The sequence below is a fragment of the Rhipicephalus sanguineus genome, chromosome 7 (genome assembly GCF_013339695.2).
Source record: "Rhipicephalus sanguineus isolate Rsan-2018 chromosome 7, BIME_Rsan_1.4, whole genome shotgun sequence".
NCBI classification, from domain to species: domain Eukaryota; kingdom Metazoa; phylum Arthropoda; class Arachnida; order Ixodida; family Ixodidae; genus Rhipicephalus; species Rhipicephalus sanguineus.
Window position 1 is genome coordinate 99,253,605 of NC_051182.1, and position 21,394 is coordinate 99,274,998.

At 42.2% G+C, this 21,394-nt stretch overlaps 1 protein-coding gene across 1 annotated transcript in view; it reads right to left on the minus strand.

Moving 5' to 3' along the window:
- The window catches only part of LOC119399657 (uncharacterized), a 56,321-nt gene extending 35,735 nt beyond the window's left edge, over positions 1-20,586 (minus strand). The window contains exons 1-13 of the mRNA XM_037666472.2: positions 20,395-20,586; positions 15,008-15,104; positions 13,957-14,009; positions 12,428-12,524; positions 11,710-11,835; positions 10,169-10,406; positions 6,969-7,099; positions 5,806-5,902; positions 5,594-5,672; positions 4,192-4,306; positions 2,700-2,791; positions 1,112-1,252; positions 111-273 (exon numbers count right to left, since the gene is read on the minus strand). Of these exons, the coding sequence (XP_037522400.2) occupies positions 111-273; positions 1,112-1,252; positions 2,700-2,791; positions 4,192-4,306; positions 5,594-5,672; positions 5,806-5,902; positions 6,969-7,099; positions 10,169-10,406; positions 11,710-11,835; positions 12,428-12,524; positions 13,957-14,009; positions 15,008-15,104; positions 20,395-20,450 (1,485 nt within the window). The 5' untranslated portion in view covers positions 20,451-20,586. The remainder of the gene's footprint in view (positions 1-110; positions 274-1,111; positions 1,253-2,699; positions 2,792-4,191; positions 4,307-5,593; positions 5,673-5,805; positions 5,903-6,968; positions 7,100-10,168; positions 10,407-11,709; positions 11,836-12,427; positions 12,525-13,956; positions 14,010-15,007; positions 15,105-20,394) is intronic.
- Between the last annotated feature and the right edge of the window lie 808 nt (positions 20,587-21,394).

Consider the following 21,394-nt stretch of genomic DNA (forward strand, 5'->3'; position numbering starts at 1 on the left):
ACTACAGGATATTCAGGTTATATGGTACAAGTGTAATCAGCTATTCAGAGGCATTCAAGATTGTAGAAATCAAGTTCTGCATCGATAAATGGGAGGGCGTTCGGTAATACCTTTTGAGATTCCCCAAGCTCGACTCGGTAGCGTTGCACAAGCCTGGCGAGGGTGTATCGAAGTTCCAAGCGGGCCATCTGGAAGCCCACGCAGTGACGGGGTCCCACGCCGAATGGCTGGAACGCCATCTTGTAGATGGAGGACTCATTCTCTGGGCTGAACCTGCAGTTTCAAAACGCCATGCACTTATCTGGTGAGCGAGCCCATTTCTTTCTCACGGTCATTAAAAATTTCCTAGAGGTTTTCAAAGATTATTGGCCGTCGTTGAACGTGCCAATATATACAGAATGTTCCAAATACCACGCAGCAGGATTAAAAAAAAAAAGGGGAACGTCGTTACGCGAAGCACACCTAGTGCATATTATTGTTCCCAGCATACTCTAGTAGCCACTACTAACGTTTTCGCTAATCAGGTTCAGTTAATTAGTCCCAATTATGTTTCTAACTCGACAAGTACTCACCTAATGATTAAAATGACAATAAGGCATATATAGCCATGCTTAAATGACATCTAACTGCGCTATCTTCAGCAACGTACTAATTACGTGCATTTTTTTTCCGGTTGATAAAGAAAGCACACGAAATATGAAAAATAACACGTGAATACGCTCCCACCTTTTGTGAGTGGAAGCGTAGTTACGGCGTGAAAATGTATTTCAAACGACGACGGAATGTGTTCTTCGTAACAATTTTTCCAGATCCAGTGTCAATAAATCCCATCACTTGAGTACCATCGGCATCAACTTCAAGTACATTTTGTTATTTAGGGCGGGAGTGGCAATAGATATCTTTGAAAGGAAGACACAAATGTGGCATTATATTTGCATATCTTGACGACGGTGCTTCCACACGAAGCACTAATCAAGGAATATAAATCACAAACAGTTACTCACAAGCTAAGGATCTTCAGTTTGTAAAGAATGTATCTTTACGAACTTCCCAACTTTCCTCCGGTTCTCCAGTGAAATACATTTGTGCAACGTGCCCCACGAATGCTTACCTTTCAGGATCGAAGGTGTCCGGATCTGTCCAGTAGCGAGGATCTCGGTGCAGCTGATACGTCGGAGACATGATGCACGTGCCGGCCTTGAACTTCATGCCGTTCCACTCGAAGTCTTCGTCTGCTTGTCGCGATGTAGCGCTTGAGAGAGAAGTATATAATACTTCAGAATGGAGAAGCGGAATGGTTAAGGAGAATGTAGGTACATTTAAACGTAGATCATTCTGGGCCTGTAGGGAGCGCGAGGCGAGAACTAAGTTTTGGTTCAAGCATTAAGGTTCACAAATACCAGCCTCTGTTTGAAATCAGGTACGTTCTCAGAGTCCACTAAAGGTCACAGTTAATCAGAGTTAACCAAAGTTCGCTATAGGACATTAGTACTGGGTGCCCATGGCATAAGTACAATTGAGCCAGTGAATTATAACGTGTGTTCGACGTTTTTGATTACAGAGAAGCGCCGGTCAAAATTATTGTTCAATAAAAACCCAGGAACATGCATAAAATCAAATTGACCACTACTGTGCACAAATAAAGTTACGCCTCAAAAGCGTTTACACTGAATGTAAAGCGAGCTGAGAAATGCCAGCAACGAGGCGAAAGAAGCAGAGACGGTTAATCCGTTGCAAAAGACGCAAAACAAACAAAAAGGTCGATTAAGATGCTTAAATACAGCAACAAATACCTGGAGGAAAAATCTGCCCAACACAAAGCGCAGTGGTGTGATGTCTTTGTTGCTTAAGATGGCAGCCTGATGACAATTAGGTACTGCAACAACGCTCTCAATAAGGCTGGACGTTTGTCCACAGAGACAAAGGTCATTAAACGTTTCAGCACACTTGTAATAGAGTGCAGCGGCGACAGGAGCCCTAAAATGCATTGGCGTATTCCAAAAGCACCGGAATTCAAAGTGGATGAAGATATTCCGCAATCGAAATAAGGAAGGAGTCATTTATAGTATTGGTGAAAATAAAACTCAAGGAAAATCTTGATAAATCCAGGGTTGCCACAGGGATAGACTTGGGCGTAATGCAAAAACAAAAGTCTTAGTGAAAGCAGAAAAGGTCACAGTGTGATAAGGGAAATTCTACACTTATACAGTATATGTCGTGAAGTAAAAAAGACTAGGCAAGTATTTGTCGCAGTCCTGTTTTAAAGGGGATGCCAATAGAAATCGTCGCCATCATGGTCCGATGTGCTAATCGCATTTCTCACTCTCACCTCAGAAGCAAACTGTAGAATGAAGAGTTATAAAAATCCCTCAAGCCAATCGATGTTACAATTTAAAGAAGCAAGAACAGCAAATGTGAATGATGCGTAAACAATATTGCTTGTTGTTAGCGTGATACATTAATGCATCAGTTAACACAAACAAAAGTCTCGTTATTAGGCGGTAATTTATTTAATTGGATTATAGCACTTCTGCATTTTGCATATTAGTTCTTAAAAAGATGTTAGGGTAATTGTCCTTTCGACTTCCCTAAGCGTTGTTCACTGCCTTTCACGAAGAGAAAAAGCTTATAAATGTCAAGATGGAATATAACTGTTAGCTTGCATTACTGTGTGATCAAACCTAGATTATTATACTTACACCACTGCCGGAGGGTACAGCCGGAGTCCTTCCTCCACAACCTGAATTAGATACTTCAGCCTCTTCGTGAGCATTTCGTAGTCTAATATGCCCTTTATAGAAACAAGAAAAAAACACATTTTCTTAGCACACAATGTCATAGGAAATATATAAAACACAAACTGCAAGTGCTACACATAACACAGTTCTCCTCTTTTGCCCTTCTTGCAACTGAGCCTCAAACCTTTGTGTTGCGGGCAAATTATCAGTTAAACATACTTATGATCTCGAAAATCGATGGATGATCGCGAACACGATGTGTGAAGTTCACCGAGATATGCGATGACAGATCTAGTAGGTGTGGGAGAAGCTGGGTCAATGGCGTTCGCAATCGACGCCAGCTGTTCTTAGGTTGTGTTATAGGAATCTGTGTAGTTAACGTACACCGCAATTTCTTTATCAAAAGCGTGTTACTACAAAGACAATCTCTATATTCGTAATAACCGAAGGCTGTAGATAGGTCGAAAATAGGAAGTTACAAGAACTGAAAACTGTGCTGCAGTGGCTGACAGCAACGAAATTATTCACATGTTGATCAAACCTATATAAATTATTATTAACCGTTACAATCGGTCTAAAATAAGCACAATAAGTTTCATCAAAAACAATGACATCGGTAAAACTGAAGAGGCCGTGATACCGGAACCATTCAACTAGCAAAAAGTACACTTGGCATCAGAAGGCACACGGCGTAGGCAGTGAAATATCTTGAGCAGTTGAAAAATGGTTGCAATGCTGAGGAAGACGAGAGCTAAGCACGAAATGTACAGGACGAGAGGTAGACATGAGAAGGCCTTGCGATTAAAATGCGTGTAGGGATAACCAGCTCCTTTGGTTGCTCCCACACTAATGTAGCTATACCCCCTCGCCCCCCCCCCTCCAGCTGTTTCATCTCTTTTTCACCTTGCTCTAAAGTCTCGTTTGTCTTCTCCCACTTATCATTCTCTTTTTTCCACCTCCTCGTTTCTTGAGCTATTAACGCTAGTCAGCTTTATGTATTTATTTTCTGTCTGATTTTTATAACATTCTTAGAACCTTGTACCCCCCCCCCCTTTGTGATCCTCACAGACGCCAAATGACCATGCTTATTTCCTTCCAGCTTGTTCTTTTCCTAATAGCAGGTACCGATAGAGACACCAGAAGTCGTGACGCCCACGACTAACATTTATAAACTGACACACTAAGGATGACAACGATAGGTCCGTCTATCGAAACGTCGGCGATTCTGTCAGAGGCACCTTATTCTTGCTTGTATCTCTATAGCTCATGTTATACACTTGCAGTCAGAGTGTAAATTCCTTGAATTCACGCAGTTAACTTTCATTTACATTTACTTCATTACATCTACTCTCTAGATCTCTGAATCACACAAGTACGACGTTATCCACTTCGACACTCCTCGGGTTAACGTTTTAAAAAAACTAAGTAGGTTTGCCAGGATTTTGTGGCGTACCGTTTCCGATTCGCTGACAGCTTCGTTCACTTCCTCCCTGAGCTTGTCTTGGACGTCCTGGTGCTTGGCGAGCAAGAAAGTGAGGTAGCACATGGCAATCGACGTCGTCTCGAACCTGCCGACGAGAGGGTGACGCAATGGCCGTCTATTGAGTGCTTTAACGTAGTTTTCTTTTGCGAAACTTTATCTATCTCAAATACGGAAGGCTGTTTAGCATTCGCGGGAGCAATGGTAACTTGAAAAGAGACGGCACACTAGTGAGCTCTTTTAATGTATTCTACAAAGGGACAGCTATGATCATGGAAATTTAAATATACGGAGGGCATCACTGCGCCATATGTGATGACCTGACTGCGGTGACTTGCTTTTGGTAAGGGAATTTAGTATCCGTGGTTCGAGTTCTACCAAACTCCTACACCTAATAAAAGGTATGGCAGCATTTCGAGTTAAACATTCGCGGATAATTGGTTTTTGGAATATGTTCTTAAAGACACTGTGCTCCTCACGATCACATGTTTCTTTTCTGAAATACGATATTTAGATAAAATGCGCTTCCATCACAAGGAGGTCATTCTCGACTGATAGGTACATAGCCCGAAATCGTAATTTACGATTCATGACGCACTTTCACTTCAATCGTGCTATTACTTATTATCTTGCATGCGTATCTATATAAATATATATCACCGAAGTGCTCTAATTCATATTTAAAAACACAGCAGACGAACGCCGACCAACGCTTCACGCTTCACGCTTGGGCTTTCACGGGGAAGTACTGTTAACGAGAAAGCTTGTTCCCGTGATCAACGCTTTCATGTGGAAGCCACAACGTCAACGCTTTTTCCCCGGACCATTTTTGTCGGCGTTCTGCTATTGTGTTCTCTAGTACGAATCTGCTTTGAGGCCAGACGAGGTGTTATGCCATAGCTGATTTTGTATGTTCTCTAACATTGCACCCTAGTTCCATACGTGTGCGCCCGAGGGGGGCAGGGAGGGGGGGGGGGGCGCCGCCCCCTCATAATTATCTTAGGGGGCGCCAAGTCTACCCCACAACTTTACTAATTCGTACCTGTCTAAAGTGTTTGTTTCAATTGCGAGGTTACGGAGATGCAGTTTTTTGACGATAATGGCAGCCAAGGACCAGTTGTGTTGCATTCCAAGAGCTATTAATTCCTCATTTTCACCCCTAGAAAGCCGGAGGTCAAGCCAGGCCGCTGCGGGAAGCACGTCATCGCTTCATTTTCATTTTTACGTCCACTGCGAAACTTGTTTATTTTCAACGCGACCAACCCATGGAGGGGGGAGGGGCACTGCTGTGAGACTTCGCCCCCCCCCCCCCTAAAGGGGAACCCTGCGGACGCCTATGCTTAGTTGTACTTCTTAAGCCACTAGTTCATCTCACCCTCCCATGAAGAGCAAGGTGGCGTTCATGATCACTTCTCTCGGGGAAAGTGCTCGAACCCTCTTTTTCACACCGTCAGCTGTAAGAACAAAGAAACAAGAAGCAAAAATAAAAACCATCTGTTTTACAGTACTTCGGGAACGGCGTTTGCGAAAAGGAGGTGCTCATTTGCCAGGGCAGCGGGTTGCCGGAAGTCAGCAGATATTACACACCTGTTTGTTGCGCTTCGCTCTTATTGACGACTTCGTTCAGGGCTTCTTCCTCAATTTCAGCGTCCAGCAAGTTTTGCAGGATGTCCGGTTTGCGAAGCTGCCAAAATAAGAATTATAAACCTAAAACATTTTGTAAACATTTTACACACACTTTGAATGAACAACAACAAAAAATTGACCCACCTGTATAACAGCTGCAAAGGTATTGCCATTGCTTCATGTTTGCATTACACAGGCAAGATCTTTCGCGTATTGTTAGATTAGGCGTCATCATGTCTCTCTCGCAATTGCACCGGTGAACATATGTTGTTTTTGCTGGTTTCGTAAAGGCGTCAAGACTACGCCAACCATAAATGCTGTGGCGATGACCAGTCGGTTAAACATCGATAGACATGCTGCTTAAAGCTGAGAAAGCGCATTGTTCGGAGTGACTAGATTTATTTATTTATTTATTTATTTATTTATTTATTTATTTATTTACTTATTTATTTATAACAAACTGCAGACCACAAGGTGAGACGTTTCACCTTGTCTGTATTCGATGCCATCACTTTTTCCCATCTTGATACTTTGTACTTGTATACTTTCGTATCACTTAGAACTCTTGTCTAATCATGGGCTAACACACCCCTTTTTTGTTTACGGACTTTGTACTCATGTTCAATGAGCATTCTTTACTACAATAAATTTAGTGCTAACCTATAAAGCCTTATATCAGTCACATGAGAACGTGATTCATATTTCTGTGCGACAAATAGTGCCTTTTCTTTCAATATAGATATCGAGTCACCAAAACTTTCGCGTAGGTAGGTTAGTCCTGCCTGAATTTAAATTTTTTTTGTTTGTCATCGGATGTAAATGCAGAAACAGGTGTACTGTTCCTTCTATGCTTAGTGATTTGCTTCAAGCTCAGTACTGTTTTGAGAGGCAAATCTTCTTGCACAGTAGTAGCTAGTGTGGCTAGAACAGAAAAAGAATGCAGCTTTGGTAGAGCTCTTGCACTGGACTGGCTTCTGAAACCAGTGTGACTTTATTTCTAACCTTCAACATTAAGAAACATATTGTACGTGCGTTCAGTATCTTGCCTTTCTTTTTTTTTTTGGCTTTTGTTTCTTTCTCGTATGTTTATTAGTCACGTCCCATCAAACGCGCCATAAACTCACCTCTGGGTGGCTCTTGCGCTTTTCGATCATCTTTGTAGTCTCCCTTGAAAAAACTTTGAAGGTTAGGGAGCCGAATTGACCGAGAAACCAATAGAAAGGCTTCATCGCGCTGCCCATTGTGGTAGTGCTTTCTGCGCAAAAGGAAAGCATGAATCAGCAGGATGCTCTTTCAAAGCTGGAGCGCGTGGTTATCGTTCACGACCTTTACAGCAGTTTACACGACTTTTACACCTGTACACTTTTATATTACTGCTCTTCTTCTTATTCTGTTGTTTCGAACTAACGAACATATCAGCCACTCTACGCGGGAATAGGGGAGATATTTTGTGCTATGTAACGGAAAGCAAACACTAACAGTATTGCAACGATGTTATAAACTGCCGTGTAGGCTAATCCTGTAATTTTCTGGATACCTTAAGATAGTGAGGTTTGTAAGTGTCAATGTTCAAGTGTAGGGCAAGAAAGTACTTGTTCTTCAAATGATGCACTGATATTTTATTCTTACCACACTTTATTTTTGCGTGGAAGCAAGGTTGCTCTCTAAAAATAATCCTATTTGCACCTGTGCCTCTGCCAAAATATCATCATCAAATGCAATCGCATTTTTCCAAAGCAAGTATTGCTAATGGTGCATGTTATTCGGCGCAATAGTTTAAGCACTGCCATATTCCTTCAATAGAACATCCGATGCTCGCTTCTGTATTCCTAAATAGCGTCCCAAAAATGTAATGGCGTAAAGTAAGGTCAACAGAGTACAAGTAAAACATAATTTTCTCGTAGTCGATTCAGGTTTATACATGGAGAGTCATTAAAAATCATGACAAGAGAGGCTGCGATAAGCATTCTTTCGGGGAAAACATGGACACCGGGGCAGAAATGCAGGTGCGATAAAACTGCGGTGGCTACAGCGTCCAATACCAATCGTCACGTCGTGACGTTAAGTCGCTCAAGACAATCTCGGTCAAGTTGCCTTGGGAAGCATAGCAAGAGGACTAGAAGGTGTATCACTAGGCTCTGTTACCAAGGTAACAGTCGCGGCTGTGCAATCATATTCATTTCTTTATGCAGCATACAGTAAAGGTGAGGGGCATAACACAATGCAGATAAAGCAATTATTCATTTGTGATTCTCAGAATAATAACTTACGGCGATTACGGTATTCGCTAATGCAATTCGTGTGCGTAGCTGTACGCGTGTTTTCATTCATCGATATATTGAGGCAAAGACTATATGGGAGATATTTTCGTACGTACTGTCACAGACAATTCTCTAGTTATTTATTTTATTTTTCGTTTATGTACGTCATTTTTCATTTATATATACATTTTATTGTATGTTTTCCTGTTTACCATTGCAGACAACTCATTAGTATATCTTTATTCTATTTATTTTCGTTTGGTGTTTTTATTGTTTTCTGATAATTATCTTTTTCTGTTTCGGTGGCACGAGCTGCAAGGCAAAAAGAAAAAGAAGAGAGACGTGAGGCTCGAGGCGCGCTAGACAGGAAGTATATTTCGCTGTACTCCTTCGCTCGGTTACGGCAAGATCCAAGGGATAACTGTCAACCCAGGTATGCGCGCCCAAGAGCTACGCTCTAAAATGAGAACGAATACTGTTACACCTGTGCAATAGTCTCTTTGTCGCTGATGCACATATTTTAGAAACAGTATGTTTTTCAGCCTTGGGCTGTGGTCGCTGTCTGTTTGTTTCCTAATCAGTAACATACGATGAGAACCTCGGTAGTTAGAGTATTGTTATAGGAATCAAAATGAGAACACAAAGACGTACCTGCACCAGATAGTTTTGCTTCGGTGATGCAGGGGCTACTGCGTTAAAGTGATTAGCTGGGGGTAGCGGGTTCGATTACCAGCAGCCGCGCCTTGCGTACCTAAAAGTACGTTCACGCTTAGCAACGGCTCCAATGTGTGCACCCTTGGTGGTAGAAAAAAAAAGTGTGAGCCGCTTGAAGACGCCAGACAGAGCTTGGACATTACATGTTTCCCATGCAGAGTTCAATGCAGATGTCCATCTTTCAGAGCGTGCTTGAATGCTTTTCAGCATAATGACTTCAAGTGGTACCCACGATTATGCGTAACCCGCCGTTCATGCTTAAGTGATAATATGGCGTTTCGCTGTATATCAAAATATCACTTCGAAATTCTGGTAAAGCGCAGTTTGAAATGCAAGCTAAAGAAAAAAAGTTCTCGTCATTGAAGTTGGTCTGGAGCCAGCTATCAGATTTTCACGTAAGGATGAAAAATTCATGAACACGGGGCGACTCTGTCTTTCCAAGCTTCCATCTTCGCCTGAACTTTTGCATTTCTACGTAGCAAAGTGTTACATTGAAACATTAAATGTCCTCACGCGTGCAATCACTCTAGAGGCATTCCGAATTTTACAAATTAATTGTTGTCGATAAAGTGGCACTAGCTCTGCTGTCTTGCTATTAATTGTGCTACCTCAGCATCGCTTTCGTTATTAACAGCGAATCTGTTCTTGGTCGAGCCTTTTATGTCCAGGATCCGTGGTAACGCTTGTGGGCATCATAAACGGGTATGCACAACAGACATTGGGTAAATCCCACTACTCACCACTGATCCACTAAAAATGGAGACAACAGTGAGCCCAACAAACGGGTATGTGCCACAGAGATCTGTGCGGCCAGTCTGAAAACTATCGTCATCATAAACGCGCATGTTCCCAAAAAATTGGGTAAATCCCCCTCCGCACAAAACTTCCACTAAAACGTAAGAAGGCAACAGTTAGCCTAACAATTCGCGAGCGCGTTACCACAGTCATACCACTGTCACGTGATACTTTCTGGTTATAAAAGGCGGTGGCTATACTACCACCTCAAAGCTTAACAAAGAGTGTTTAATAAAGAACAGCGATACGACATATCGGAGTATCTTAAGCGAAGGCTTCTTTGTAAACCTGTGTATAAGAGTGGTATGGTCAAGGTGCAATAAAACTATACTACAACCTCAAACCTTAAAAAAAGAGTGTTTAACAAAGAGCAGTGATAAACATATCTGAAATACTTGCAAAACATAGACATGCGTTAGCGTGACGAAGGGAACGCCACCAGTTTCGCCGTTTCATCGGTGTCCGCGAAGCGGAGATGGTTCAATTTTCGCATTAGTCAAGACAGTTATAAAGAGGAACCTGCTCAGAAGACCCGAAGAAACAAACCAACGCACGTGCAATCATGTGGGCGGGTCCCGTCATCACTCCTGGCAGCACCCGACGAGCCGTGGTGAAGAAGATGTTGTCTACTTCACGCTGGAAGCACGTCTCGATGCCAAACGCCGCCTGGCCGATGTAGTCCATGGACAGCGCTTGAAACTGAAAGCGAAGATTGACCTCCTTCTCCGAGTCGGCGTACAGCTCCAGCATGTCCATGAACACTTCCGCTGACTCGGCGATGTGCGGAACCATCTGTATGTTGCGCAGGCAAGAACAAAGACCCTAACTTCAATGCACCGACGCACCGTAAATCTAAGCAGTGTACGCCGTCTGTGCAGCAGCGCAGCCGGTAACTGGAACTGTGATGTCAAGTTGCCAAGCAAAATGAACAGCGCCAAAGACGAGGACGAGAAAAGAACGAGAAAAACGGGCGCTGTCTCGTAACTAAAATATTATTTCTATCAAAACAGAATAAAGAGAAACTGAGAAAGTACAATAACATAAAACCGCCCCGCTTGAACAAGATTAATGAGTCCTAACAGACAGTAAAGCCAGGGAAGTATATATATATATATATATATATATATATATATATATATATATATATATATATATATATATATATATATATATATATATATATACTTCCCCTTATACTTTCACTGGCATTACTCTATCTTAGGCATTATTAATATTGTGTCTGACAAAGAAAAAAACGAGCCCTTAAAAGTCTTCTTCTCTCGCTTGTACAATGTAACAAAACGACGCAAAAACCAAATACGTAGCTGACTAATCGCGAAGAATGCGCACACCGTCCCTTAGGTATGAAACCATCCTCGTTCTTGGCGCTGTTTATTTCGTCTGAGATGGAAGGAGACCACTTCGCCCAACTATTCGTTCTATCAGTTGTCCCTGTATAATAATAACATCTGGGGTTTTACGTTCCAAAACCAGAATATGATCATGTGGGACACCGTAGTGGTGGGCTCCGGATATTTCGACTATGTAACGTGCACAGATATCGCACAGCAGACGGGCATCCATCTAATGCCACTTAGAAAACCAACATTTGGACGACCAGTGAGAACACTTGCTCAGGCTTCTGTCTAAACTGAAATCTTGCAAATATGCTTTAAACGAGGGAAAATGGCAATAATTTATTTTGTCAGACGTGTGTGATATAAGTTGACTTGATTTCACATGCACGCGCCTTAACTTCAATTCTTCCGAAACAAGAGAAAAGAAGCAATCCAGTGAATTCTGTAGTACGATTCCTTTCGCAATAAAATCATAAAGGAAAAAGAAAACTTCAGAAGAACTTCGGAGGCTTCGATTTTTAAAGTGCAATGTAGTCCATAAACAGGCACACCCTTCGGGACGTATTTCTGTGACGTAGCAATAATCGCCATCTGATTGTTAAAGAGAAAAGTGCACCGCTGAAGACGCAACTGCTTTTAGAGTTCTACCCGTTATCTAGGAACATGCCACTGTTGATGAGAATACTGTTCCCAGTGAGAAGACGATGATTTCCCGGGCTCGCCATCCTACATTTTACCTGCTTCAGTTTGCTGCTCGTGAAACCGGATGTGACGCAGCTGCGCATTCTCCTCCACTGATCACCGCGCACGTGAATCACCATCTGGCCGACAACCGGATGCATCTGGTCAGTTCGCATCGTAACCTGTTGATTCATAAGAAAAAATGTACGGCATTATTTCAAGAGCTGGTGTGTGTGTCGGTATCACTGGCGTAGTCACTGGCGTAGCCCCCAAAATTTTTCAATTTTTATGTGTACACGCACGAATACAACCGCACACAAGAACATACATAAAGTGTTGTTAAACCCTTCCCCTTTCCACCCACGAAAAACAATTTCTGGCTACGCCCCTCATCTGTACTATAACAACACGCCTATTAGGCTGTAGCCTAATGTAATTGAGTATACGCTGCGCGCCCTAAATTAGCATAAAACACTTTGAGATGTGAGCATCCTGTTGGCAACGGTTTAGCAAGGGGGCCTTGATAAAGTATTATTCTATAGACTACATCTCAGAAGGCTCAGGCATGATAAAGCAGGGACTGAAGAAAGTAGTTATCTGCTAGTCTGCATGCAAGTCTACTGCTCGAAAGGTACTGCTCACGCATGTTACAAGATTTATCATGAATCCTTTTGAAAAGCATCTATACGAGAGCAAGCAGTATTGACAGCGATATCGATTTCTTACTGCACCAAGTCACCAATTCAAAGCGTGCATACGCATCAAATATCTTACCCCACGAGCCGTGAAATTCTGGAAGTTCTTGATGTAAGCATACTCCAGAAAATCCAGATCCTTGACGAGCAGAAACGGGACGTCACCATTGTAGAACCTGTTTAGGTTAGGCACAGTAAAAAAGACATCACAACATGCGACCAGCACATGCTAAGTAACACGAGATTAAATTAAAATTTATATTCGCCAGATCAGTACTTCCCACTGCAGTGTTCTTAAGCAAATGACACAAACAAGATTTTCCAGTTTATCGCTGTCAAGTGTTTATTGCCTACTGTTTCTTTTAGCAACAACAAAACAACCAAGTGAACTCTGTCGCAAAGTTTGAGACATTTAATTGATGACACTAGCGCCAAATTAAACATTATGCGCAAAACGAATGCAAACCTCCCTAACACTCGGTGTTACGGGGTTGACAACCGACTGACAGCATTCCTTTGAGTAATTTGTGACATTACAGCAGCATAAGTCAGTCGTTGAGGACAATTCAAAGGATGTACATGAGTCGTTCAAAATTTTATAGCGACGTTGATGCACGTGTGTTCAATATTTTTAGAAATACTTACCATGCCCAGACAGTCGATTTGTAAAGACCGAAGTTAGATTAACTCTCCTTATTCTTTCCTTTTCTACTTAGGTCTTACTTTTTTCGGAAAATTTTCACAATTATCAAGGCCTATGTCTAGGTGAACCACCACGCTAAGCCGAATGTTAACTGAAATGCGAACGTTGTAACTAAAATATACAGTGGCTTCTTTAAGGTACAGGGTAATTATGACGTTAGGAATGTCCTGAAACGGCAGGGCTCAGTAGTTCAGTAGTGACTTTTCTTTGCTACGACATGTCATTTCTGTATAAAGACTCAAGGGCAAGAGTCTTACATATTCTACATACCAGTATTCGTTGGAGGCTTACAGGCCTGCACAATTATACGATAATATTAAATTCTTGTTCATTTTATATCAATATCGAAATTCAAATGCCCATGATTGGAACTTGCAAGTTACGGGAAGTCGCCAGATATTATTGCATAACTTCCGCGCCAGAGTTCAGTATGCGTAAACTGAAATTTTTGTGACAAATCCGGGATTGTTACGATAAAAAATATCTCTACATGTTTATTTTCTCTTCTGCAGCTGTTATAATGCCCCTCGTAGGTCGTATGAGCGCTGGAAGATTTGAGAATAAACGTGTTTGACGAGGTAGACCTTAAGGATCTGAAATCCGTCGACAAGCGATGTATTGCCATAAAGCCACATTCGCTTAATTGCTTCCAACAATAGTAATAACAAGCCAAATTGATGTGCGTCTGTTGCGCAAGCCCTTGTCCTATTCACATACTAACTTGTCCTACTTCAACAAATACGCAGTACACATTATCTATACTTGATCCATGCGTCATACTACTTGCAACGGGCGCCCAACTACACTTTTTGTTTGTTGGTGCTATTTATTTTTTGCCTGTTCCTGGACGCTTGCTGCTGCATCTTCTGACCATTACAATATCGCAATGCAGTCTGAAATCTTACCCGCAGATATCGCCATATTCCTTGCACCATTTATCCAGTGCTTTGTGCAGCCCCTGTTGAGAGCAAAGAGACAGTTCACGTGCTGTAAGCAATAATTCCGTTCTCCCAGCATCGTTATGCCTAGAAGTACCAATGTGAAGTGCTGACATGGTTACGTTTTATTGCGTCATTAGCCCAGAGGCGTCAGCGTGAGTTAACCGAATTTCTCTCGCAGCGTTCTTGAAATTCTTCGGGAGCTGTGTTTTTCACTGGGGGATAGCTTAGCGACAGAATTACTTAATTCATAATTGCTATTGTACCTCGCTCATTCAGTACCTTTTTCGATGTTTTTACGTAGGTCATTCAAATAATCTGAAATAAAGGTGTAGATCATTGTATAATCTTCCTGGTTAAAGAAGGGTGAACGAGCTCTGCTGGTCGAGCGGCAACAACACTTGAACAGCTGTTCGTGGATTTTCAGTGAGCCAGATCGACGCGCCATATTTTACCTCGAGCTGGGACTATAAGCTTTAATTCTCTACAACAATAAAACCTGTTTCAGTGGTGGGATTTAACAGTCAAGAACAAAAGAAAAGTTACGGAGAGACGTGCTGTAGTGGAGAGCATCGGTTTAGCACCACTCGTTTGGGCTCTGTAACTCGAAGCCAGAGAGTGTGATAGCAAATTTTCTGTTTTGCCCCTTATAATATGCGCAAGCACCAGCAATAAATTCTGGCAGATAGACATGGGGAATAGCAGCAGAATGGCGTATCTGCTGCTCTACCGGTCGGAATGCGGAAATACTTGTCAGGCTCAAAAGTAAAGAAACGGCACCGTAGTGCTTCAAACGCACGCGCCGACTCCGGGAAACATCTCATTTAAAATGATGGCATTAAGGCAGCCGATTCAATGAGAGAACACATAGTTTTACAAATGTTAGCGCTTAATAAGGATAAAATGCAGCGTATATACACATGAGATAACACGGTAAATGGAGGTTGCCACGTATTACAATGAGCTTTTATTTCGCGAATATTGACATCGTAAGTACAGCATAAGGTAACATGCTTACCAAAGAATGATACTCCCACAGATTACCCCAGATCAGATTGGGCTCTGGGCCGGGAATGCCAAGTTCCTTGAAATATGAGAACTTCCTCTTCCGCCACCTGTCGGGAAGACAAATCAAATAATGAAATATTTATTATCAAAGCAAAAAAGTGGGATCCACCCGTTCGTAGTACAAAGGTGCAGAGGAAATTCCCTTAACAAAATTGGTTTGGGGCTCGTTGGTGATGTATATTTTTCTTTTAAAAGAATTCAGCGCTGAACTTTTAAAACAAGCACATAGGAAGACGTGAAGGGCTTTCTCTGTGCTTGTGTTTAAAGGTCAACGCTGAATTCTTTCAAAAAAATATAAACAAGAGAAACCACGCGGATTTCCCAGAAAATAAATCTTCCTGTAAATTTTTTAGATTTCAGTAAAGCCTTCGATCTTGTCACGCACAGCAAACTCATTTCCAAATTACATATTCTAGGACTACCTGTTAACCTAATTGACTGGATCCGTTCTTGCCTTCACAATCCCAAGCAATATGTTAAAGTAAATGACTGCATGTCTGATATTCTTCCAGTATCATCCGGAGTTCCTCAAGACGGTGTTTTGGGACATATTCGCTTTTTAGTGTATACAAATGGCATTGTTAAATCAATAGACACATCACAAGTACACATAAAGCTTTTTGCAGATGACTGCATACTTTTTAAAACAATTACTGCTCCGAATTACCAGAATTGCCTGCAATCCAACCTGTGTGCCATTTCTAAGTGGGGTGAAGATTGGTCAAATAAAATTAAATAGTGATAAATCAGTTGTAATGCATATAACAAATAAAAAACACCGTTTTAATTATATGTATTCTCTTAACAACTGTCCTTTGACTAAGGTTGACGAATACAAATATTTAGGTGCCACAATTACAAGCCGCCTAACATGGTCAAGTCACATTAATAAAACATGCTCATCGGCTTCTAGAAAGCTCGGTTTTTTGAGACATAAATTAAAAACAGCGCCCTCAGAAATACAACTGTTGGCCTACAATGCTTTTATAAGACCAAAGTTACATTATGCTAGTGTCGTTTGGGACCCACATCTAAAGAAAGATATTAAGAAGCTTGAGATGGTGCAGCGAAAGGCGGTTCGCTTTATCTTTAATGCCTACCACGGAAATGACTCACCAACAACGATCATGACCATTAATAACATCCCTACTTTACAATACCGAAGAGCAGTTGCCCGGCTGCAATTTCTACACTCACTATATTTTCGTAAATTTAACATTAGTCCAGAAACTTATATAAGAAATCGAATTTCAAGACAAACTCGGCATACGCGTACTTACACTCTTGAACCCTACTTCGCACGTACTAATCTTTTCATGAACTCGTTCTTTCCTCGGACCATCAATGATTGGAACGTGTTGCCTTGTGAAGCATTTTGTAATAATGAAAATCCTGACTTTGATAACTATGTATCTTCTTGTTTTTAACTGTACAACTCAAGCTCTCAGACTGTTTCACGTTGTATTTCATTTGCATTTTCTAGTTGCAATTTCCATTTTCATGCTGCCATTTTAGTTTGATCAATTGTTATCATGTGTTCTACTGCCTTAACATGTTTTTTGCTTGAACTTTCGTTTTACTGAAGCTACATTGTGAATTACTTTTTATTATGCCCCCCTGCTTGGTCTTTGGACCGCAGTATTCTGTAAATAAATAAATAAAATAAATAAATAATATTGGAGAAAATACAGCTCCTCAAGGAGCACAGTGTACAGATGATTTACTGTAAATTACCAATAGTGCTACTAGCACACTGCGACAGCGGGAGAATATTGTCTTTAGTTCGTAGAGGGTTTATTTTTACAGACATTATAGGTCATGGATATTCATCAGTATGATTACTATGGCACGCTTCTTCCTATATGGGACTGTGATAAGAGGTACACAATCCTTACAGTATAAATGCAAGTGTACACGCCCCAGCTAAAAGGCTTACAAATTGCCATTCCCCCTATTCGCTATATATTTGCTATAATATAGGAGCTGGAATTATGAAACTCAAGCCAAGGAATAGTGTATGCTTACTATGCGTATTCCATGTGTATGTCATGTGTATGCTGTATGCCACGTATGCTTACTAATTGCTGAGCTGAAATCCATGGAGCAACCCCGCCGTGAAACAGTTCTTGGAATGCAACATTAGGGGTCCTCGGCCACCATTATTGTCAAAAAACATGCGTAGAACATTTAACAATGGCACATGTAACAATGTGTTAAATTTGTTAACTCCGCACATTTAAGAGTAGCGTGAGAAGTCCGACAGAGCAAATGCAAGGGGCAGAATTGGCACCCACTTTTAGATTACAAGGGGGGGCGCTTCTCTCCCTTCAGCCCTCCCCGTGCGCGCGTCTCTGGGTATGACGTTTTCGTTCGGCGGACGATCTTTTCGGGATGGGCGTGCGTAACTATTCCAAACAAATTTATAGTTCCCGCTCCTTAGATTTTTCGCCCGGAACTTTTGTAAATTTTTGTACGGAACGTTTACGTTTAGAGATGATTACGAAACATTAGTTTCTTTTCCCATAATTGCGCAATATTCGTGATAGCCAAACTCGATTTTGCTACTTCTGAATGTAATTTATTGTGTATGAATAATCGACGCTTAGGCGGCGCGTTCGTGTGGCATGTGCAAGTGTGTGCCCTCTGACCGCGAATACCCTGTAGGGCTCAGGGCAGCGGAGCAAATATGAAAGAAAACTATACAATACAAAGTCATTCGAAAAGTAAAAAAAAAAGATACCGCAGCTTGCACTAAGTCACGCAATGGCTGAGTAACAGCATAGCTGGTGGGCACCTAGCTGGTCCTGGCTTGGCTAGGTTTATTACCCTCTCACCTCTCTCTTCCCCACCCCTTGCTATACTGTACATGGTTATCCTTCCTCTTGCCCAGAATTTCTCCCTTTCTCTAGCTTTCTCTATATTACTTTCTCTATATCTGTCTTTCTTTCTTTCTCTCTCTCTGTAGTCGTCCTCTCGCCTATCAGAGTTATTGCATCCCACGCCGGAGAAATGGGCTAACGTGTTTTAGGAGCGAAGCAGAAGACGATAATTAAGAAGAGAGCGCGTGCCGGTTAGTGATGATAATTTTCTACCTACGACACACGGTCAACATCGAGCATAACAGCTCTGAGCTCTGCTGTAATATATTAAACTAATATAATGTTGTATAACAGTATATGCGCACGACGTATCTCGATTTATGTAAACACAAACGCGTCCGTATGTGTTCCGATCTAAGGACTTTAGCAGTGAGAAACCATGTGTGTGTAATATGTAATATTTGCGGTGAAATATTAGAAGCAACTTCAAAACTAGATACTGAGAAAAACAGCAGACCGATGTCGGTATCTCGGATGTACAGTTCAAGATCATGGAATTTATGCGCTCATGCAACGATCATGGAATTTATGCGCAAGGTAGGCTTTACAGCACACAGGTGGTTGATATGCACAGTTATTCCAAAATAGACATACAGCCATTTATTATCGCCGTTGTGTATCCCAGGAACTATCAGTAGAATTCTTAGGGACTACTGAGGATTAGTTCTCTAAATTAGGCAATCTAATTTGATCTCCGTGCCTTTCAAAGGTAGAGATAAATTGTGTGCTTTATGGCTATAGCTTATGCAATGTTCTTCAAGAACTTCGTTTTATCGACACATGATTTCTTATACGGGGATACGCCGATCGCTGCCTTGAACGTTGACATAGTGTCGTTGCGCACGTTGCGGTCATATTGCATGTAGGAGTTGCACCGGCGGTACTCGTGAATTTCAAAGGTCGTAATATTGTCGCTTATATGGGGTGTTATGCCTTAGATTGTCAGCAGGGCAATGCCAGCCATACTGCTTAACTATGGGTGTATATAATGCTTGCAGTATCGTACCGCTACTTTTTTTTCGCGGTATCTATAGGTATTTCGCACATTATGGTCCCGTCGGTACTTCCCTTGCGAATGAAGACTTCACCTGTGAAATCGACAGCATGACGGAAGCCCATCTGGCCGCGATGAAAAATGTTAAAAGAAGGGATCCGGACACCGACCAACTGATTTAAAAAAAGACAAATCTATTAACGTTTTGCCTCCCCCCGGGAACCATGTTCACAATGAATCGTGACATGGTTCATTAGGAACATGATTCCCGTACACTTATTCGGTGTCCCGATCCCTTCTTTTAACAAGTTAGTTGACTTCATACACGAAGCAAATTTGTATGTGTATTTTTTAATCTATAATTATTATGCCTAAGGGCAGACTTTCGAAAATAAAAAGTAAGACTTCACTGAAGGGCGGACTTTCGAAAAAACACGGGTGACCCCTCTGTCATAGGAATCGGTATAACACGAAAGTGAAACGTGTCTTCACAGACGTAGTTGAGCGTTGCGCATTCTTTCGCCCCAAGGGCGATGGAATGAATGCTACAGCAAGAAATTGTAATGTCACGCGAAGAACGGCAAGCTGCTCAAGCAGAAAGGACGCACGGAACGAACATACACAGGATGAAAGCGAACTGTCACATTTGTAACTTATTTCTGTGTGACCACCGCGCTCCTGTCGCAAAAGCGGCCGCTGCAGTGGATCAAGTGACCTTCGTGCTCTCAACGCGAGACGTACAAACCACCGCGATCACGAGATAAGCGCCCGCACAAGCGACCACGCCCTGTAGACGCGGTCGCTCGTCGCAGCGGCGACGACCTTTCAAGAGCGCTCTTCTACGCTCTTCGAGCCCGTCGCCCAATCTCGCCAGTGCTAACGAAAACACTGTAACACAGATCTCTGAGTACAGGCGACGACGCCCTGTAGACGCGGGCGCTCGTCGCAACAGCGACGACCTTTCAAGCGCGCTCTTCTACGCTCTTCAAGACCGTCGCGCCATCTCGCTAGTGATAACGAAAACACACTGTAACACAGATCTCTGAGTACAGCCACCCGCAAATGGTGTATATAAATAGCTCGCCGTTAGCATTGCGGAGAACGTGCCGTCCGTGACCGAATCGTTTCGCGCTAAGCGCTGCGCAGCGAGCGGTCGTGAGCTCGATTCCCGGTGACGGAACTTTTTCTTCTGGATTTTTCCTTTGCCCGCTGTTAGTCTTTATAATTTACAACGTCATATCCGTGACGGAAATATGTTAGTGGAGCTGTGGTGGACCCCGGCATAAAACACTTTCGTGTTAAAATAAACAAATAAGACTTCATCTGATGTCTTGACAGAGCATTTTGCTAAAGCCATGTATATTGTGACACGTGTCGTTGTAAGATACGTGAAAAACATCGAAAAAAAAATAAACGGACGGTGTTAGTTATCTTGAGTTCGCTTGCATAAGCGCGGCACCTTACCGTATGAGAAGTGTCAACGCAAAGGCGATGAACGCTACGGTGAACCACAGACCCATGGCCGCAGACTGCAAGCTGGCTGGGATACCGTCCGGTGTTGCAGTTACAAACTACCCCGCAGTAGTGCGGATGCCGTCCCTTGGTATCCGCGTTTACACTATCTCCTTTATTCGTTTTCTCTTCCGCGCGTACTGTGACCCGCATTTTGGCCTCGATGCCAATGCCACAGCGTTATCGAAGTTGTCTCTATACTACGGACACTCTCGAGTAGTTACACAGAGTGCGAAAACAAATATGCCGCTTCAATGGGCTATGTTTGGAGTACAGGTGTTCCACCGTCGTGGTCCTTGTGACGAGGTTTGTGAGGATGCCGACTGCTGCATGGAGATAAAAACCACGAAAACGCAACCTGTATGGATGCTTATCGACAGAGATCGCGTTACGGCACACGTGGTGATTTTAATCAGCTTGACAGAGCATGAAACTGCACCCATTTTGCGATGCTAGGAGCTCTGCCGTATGTAACTGTATCCGTAGTATGTTTCATACAAGTTCACTATGTTTCTTCCTGATTGGTTACTGCATTTGATTACGCCTCTGGTTACGCCTCTGATGGTTACTGCGTTTGCTGCCATATCGAACTATTTACAAAGGTATCTCCAGAATAAGGTTTATTATTGCTATTTTTTCAATACACCATTAATAGTTGCGGTTTGGTTGCTATCGATATTATAGTTCTTTTTCTCTAGCGTTAATAGACACACTAAACGGTGATATGCTGGCCAGAGCTGTAGTTCATCTGTACATTTTACGAGTTTTAATAAAATCAGTGTAGTAGAAACGCTATTGACCACTGTGTTTATTTCTTTATTTCTAGACAGGAAGCAAGTGGGGTAAATTGGAAGTCACTGGGGGAGGGATCGTCTTTTAGTGTACAGAAAAAGGGTTGATAATGATGATATTCCTCTTATGCAATGCTCCTTCGGGAGTCATTATCTGTTTT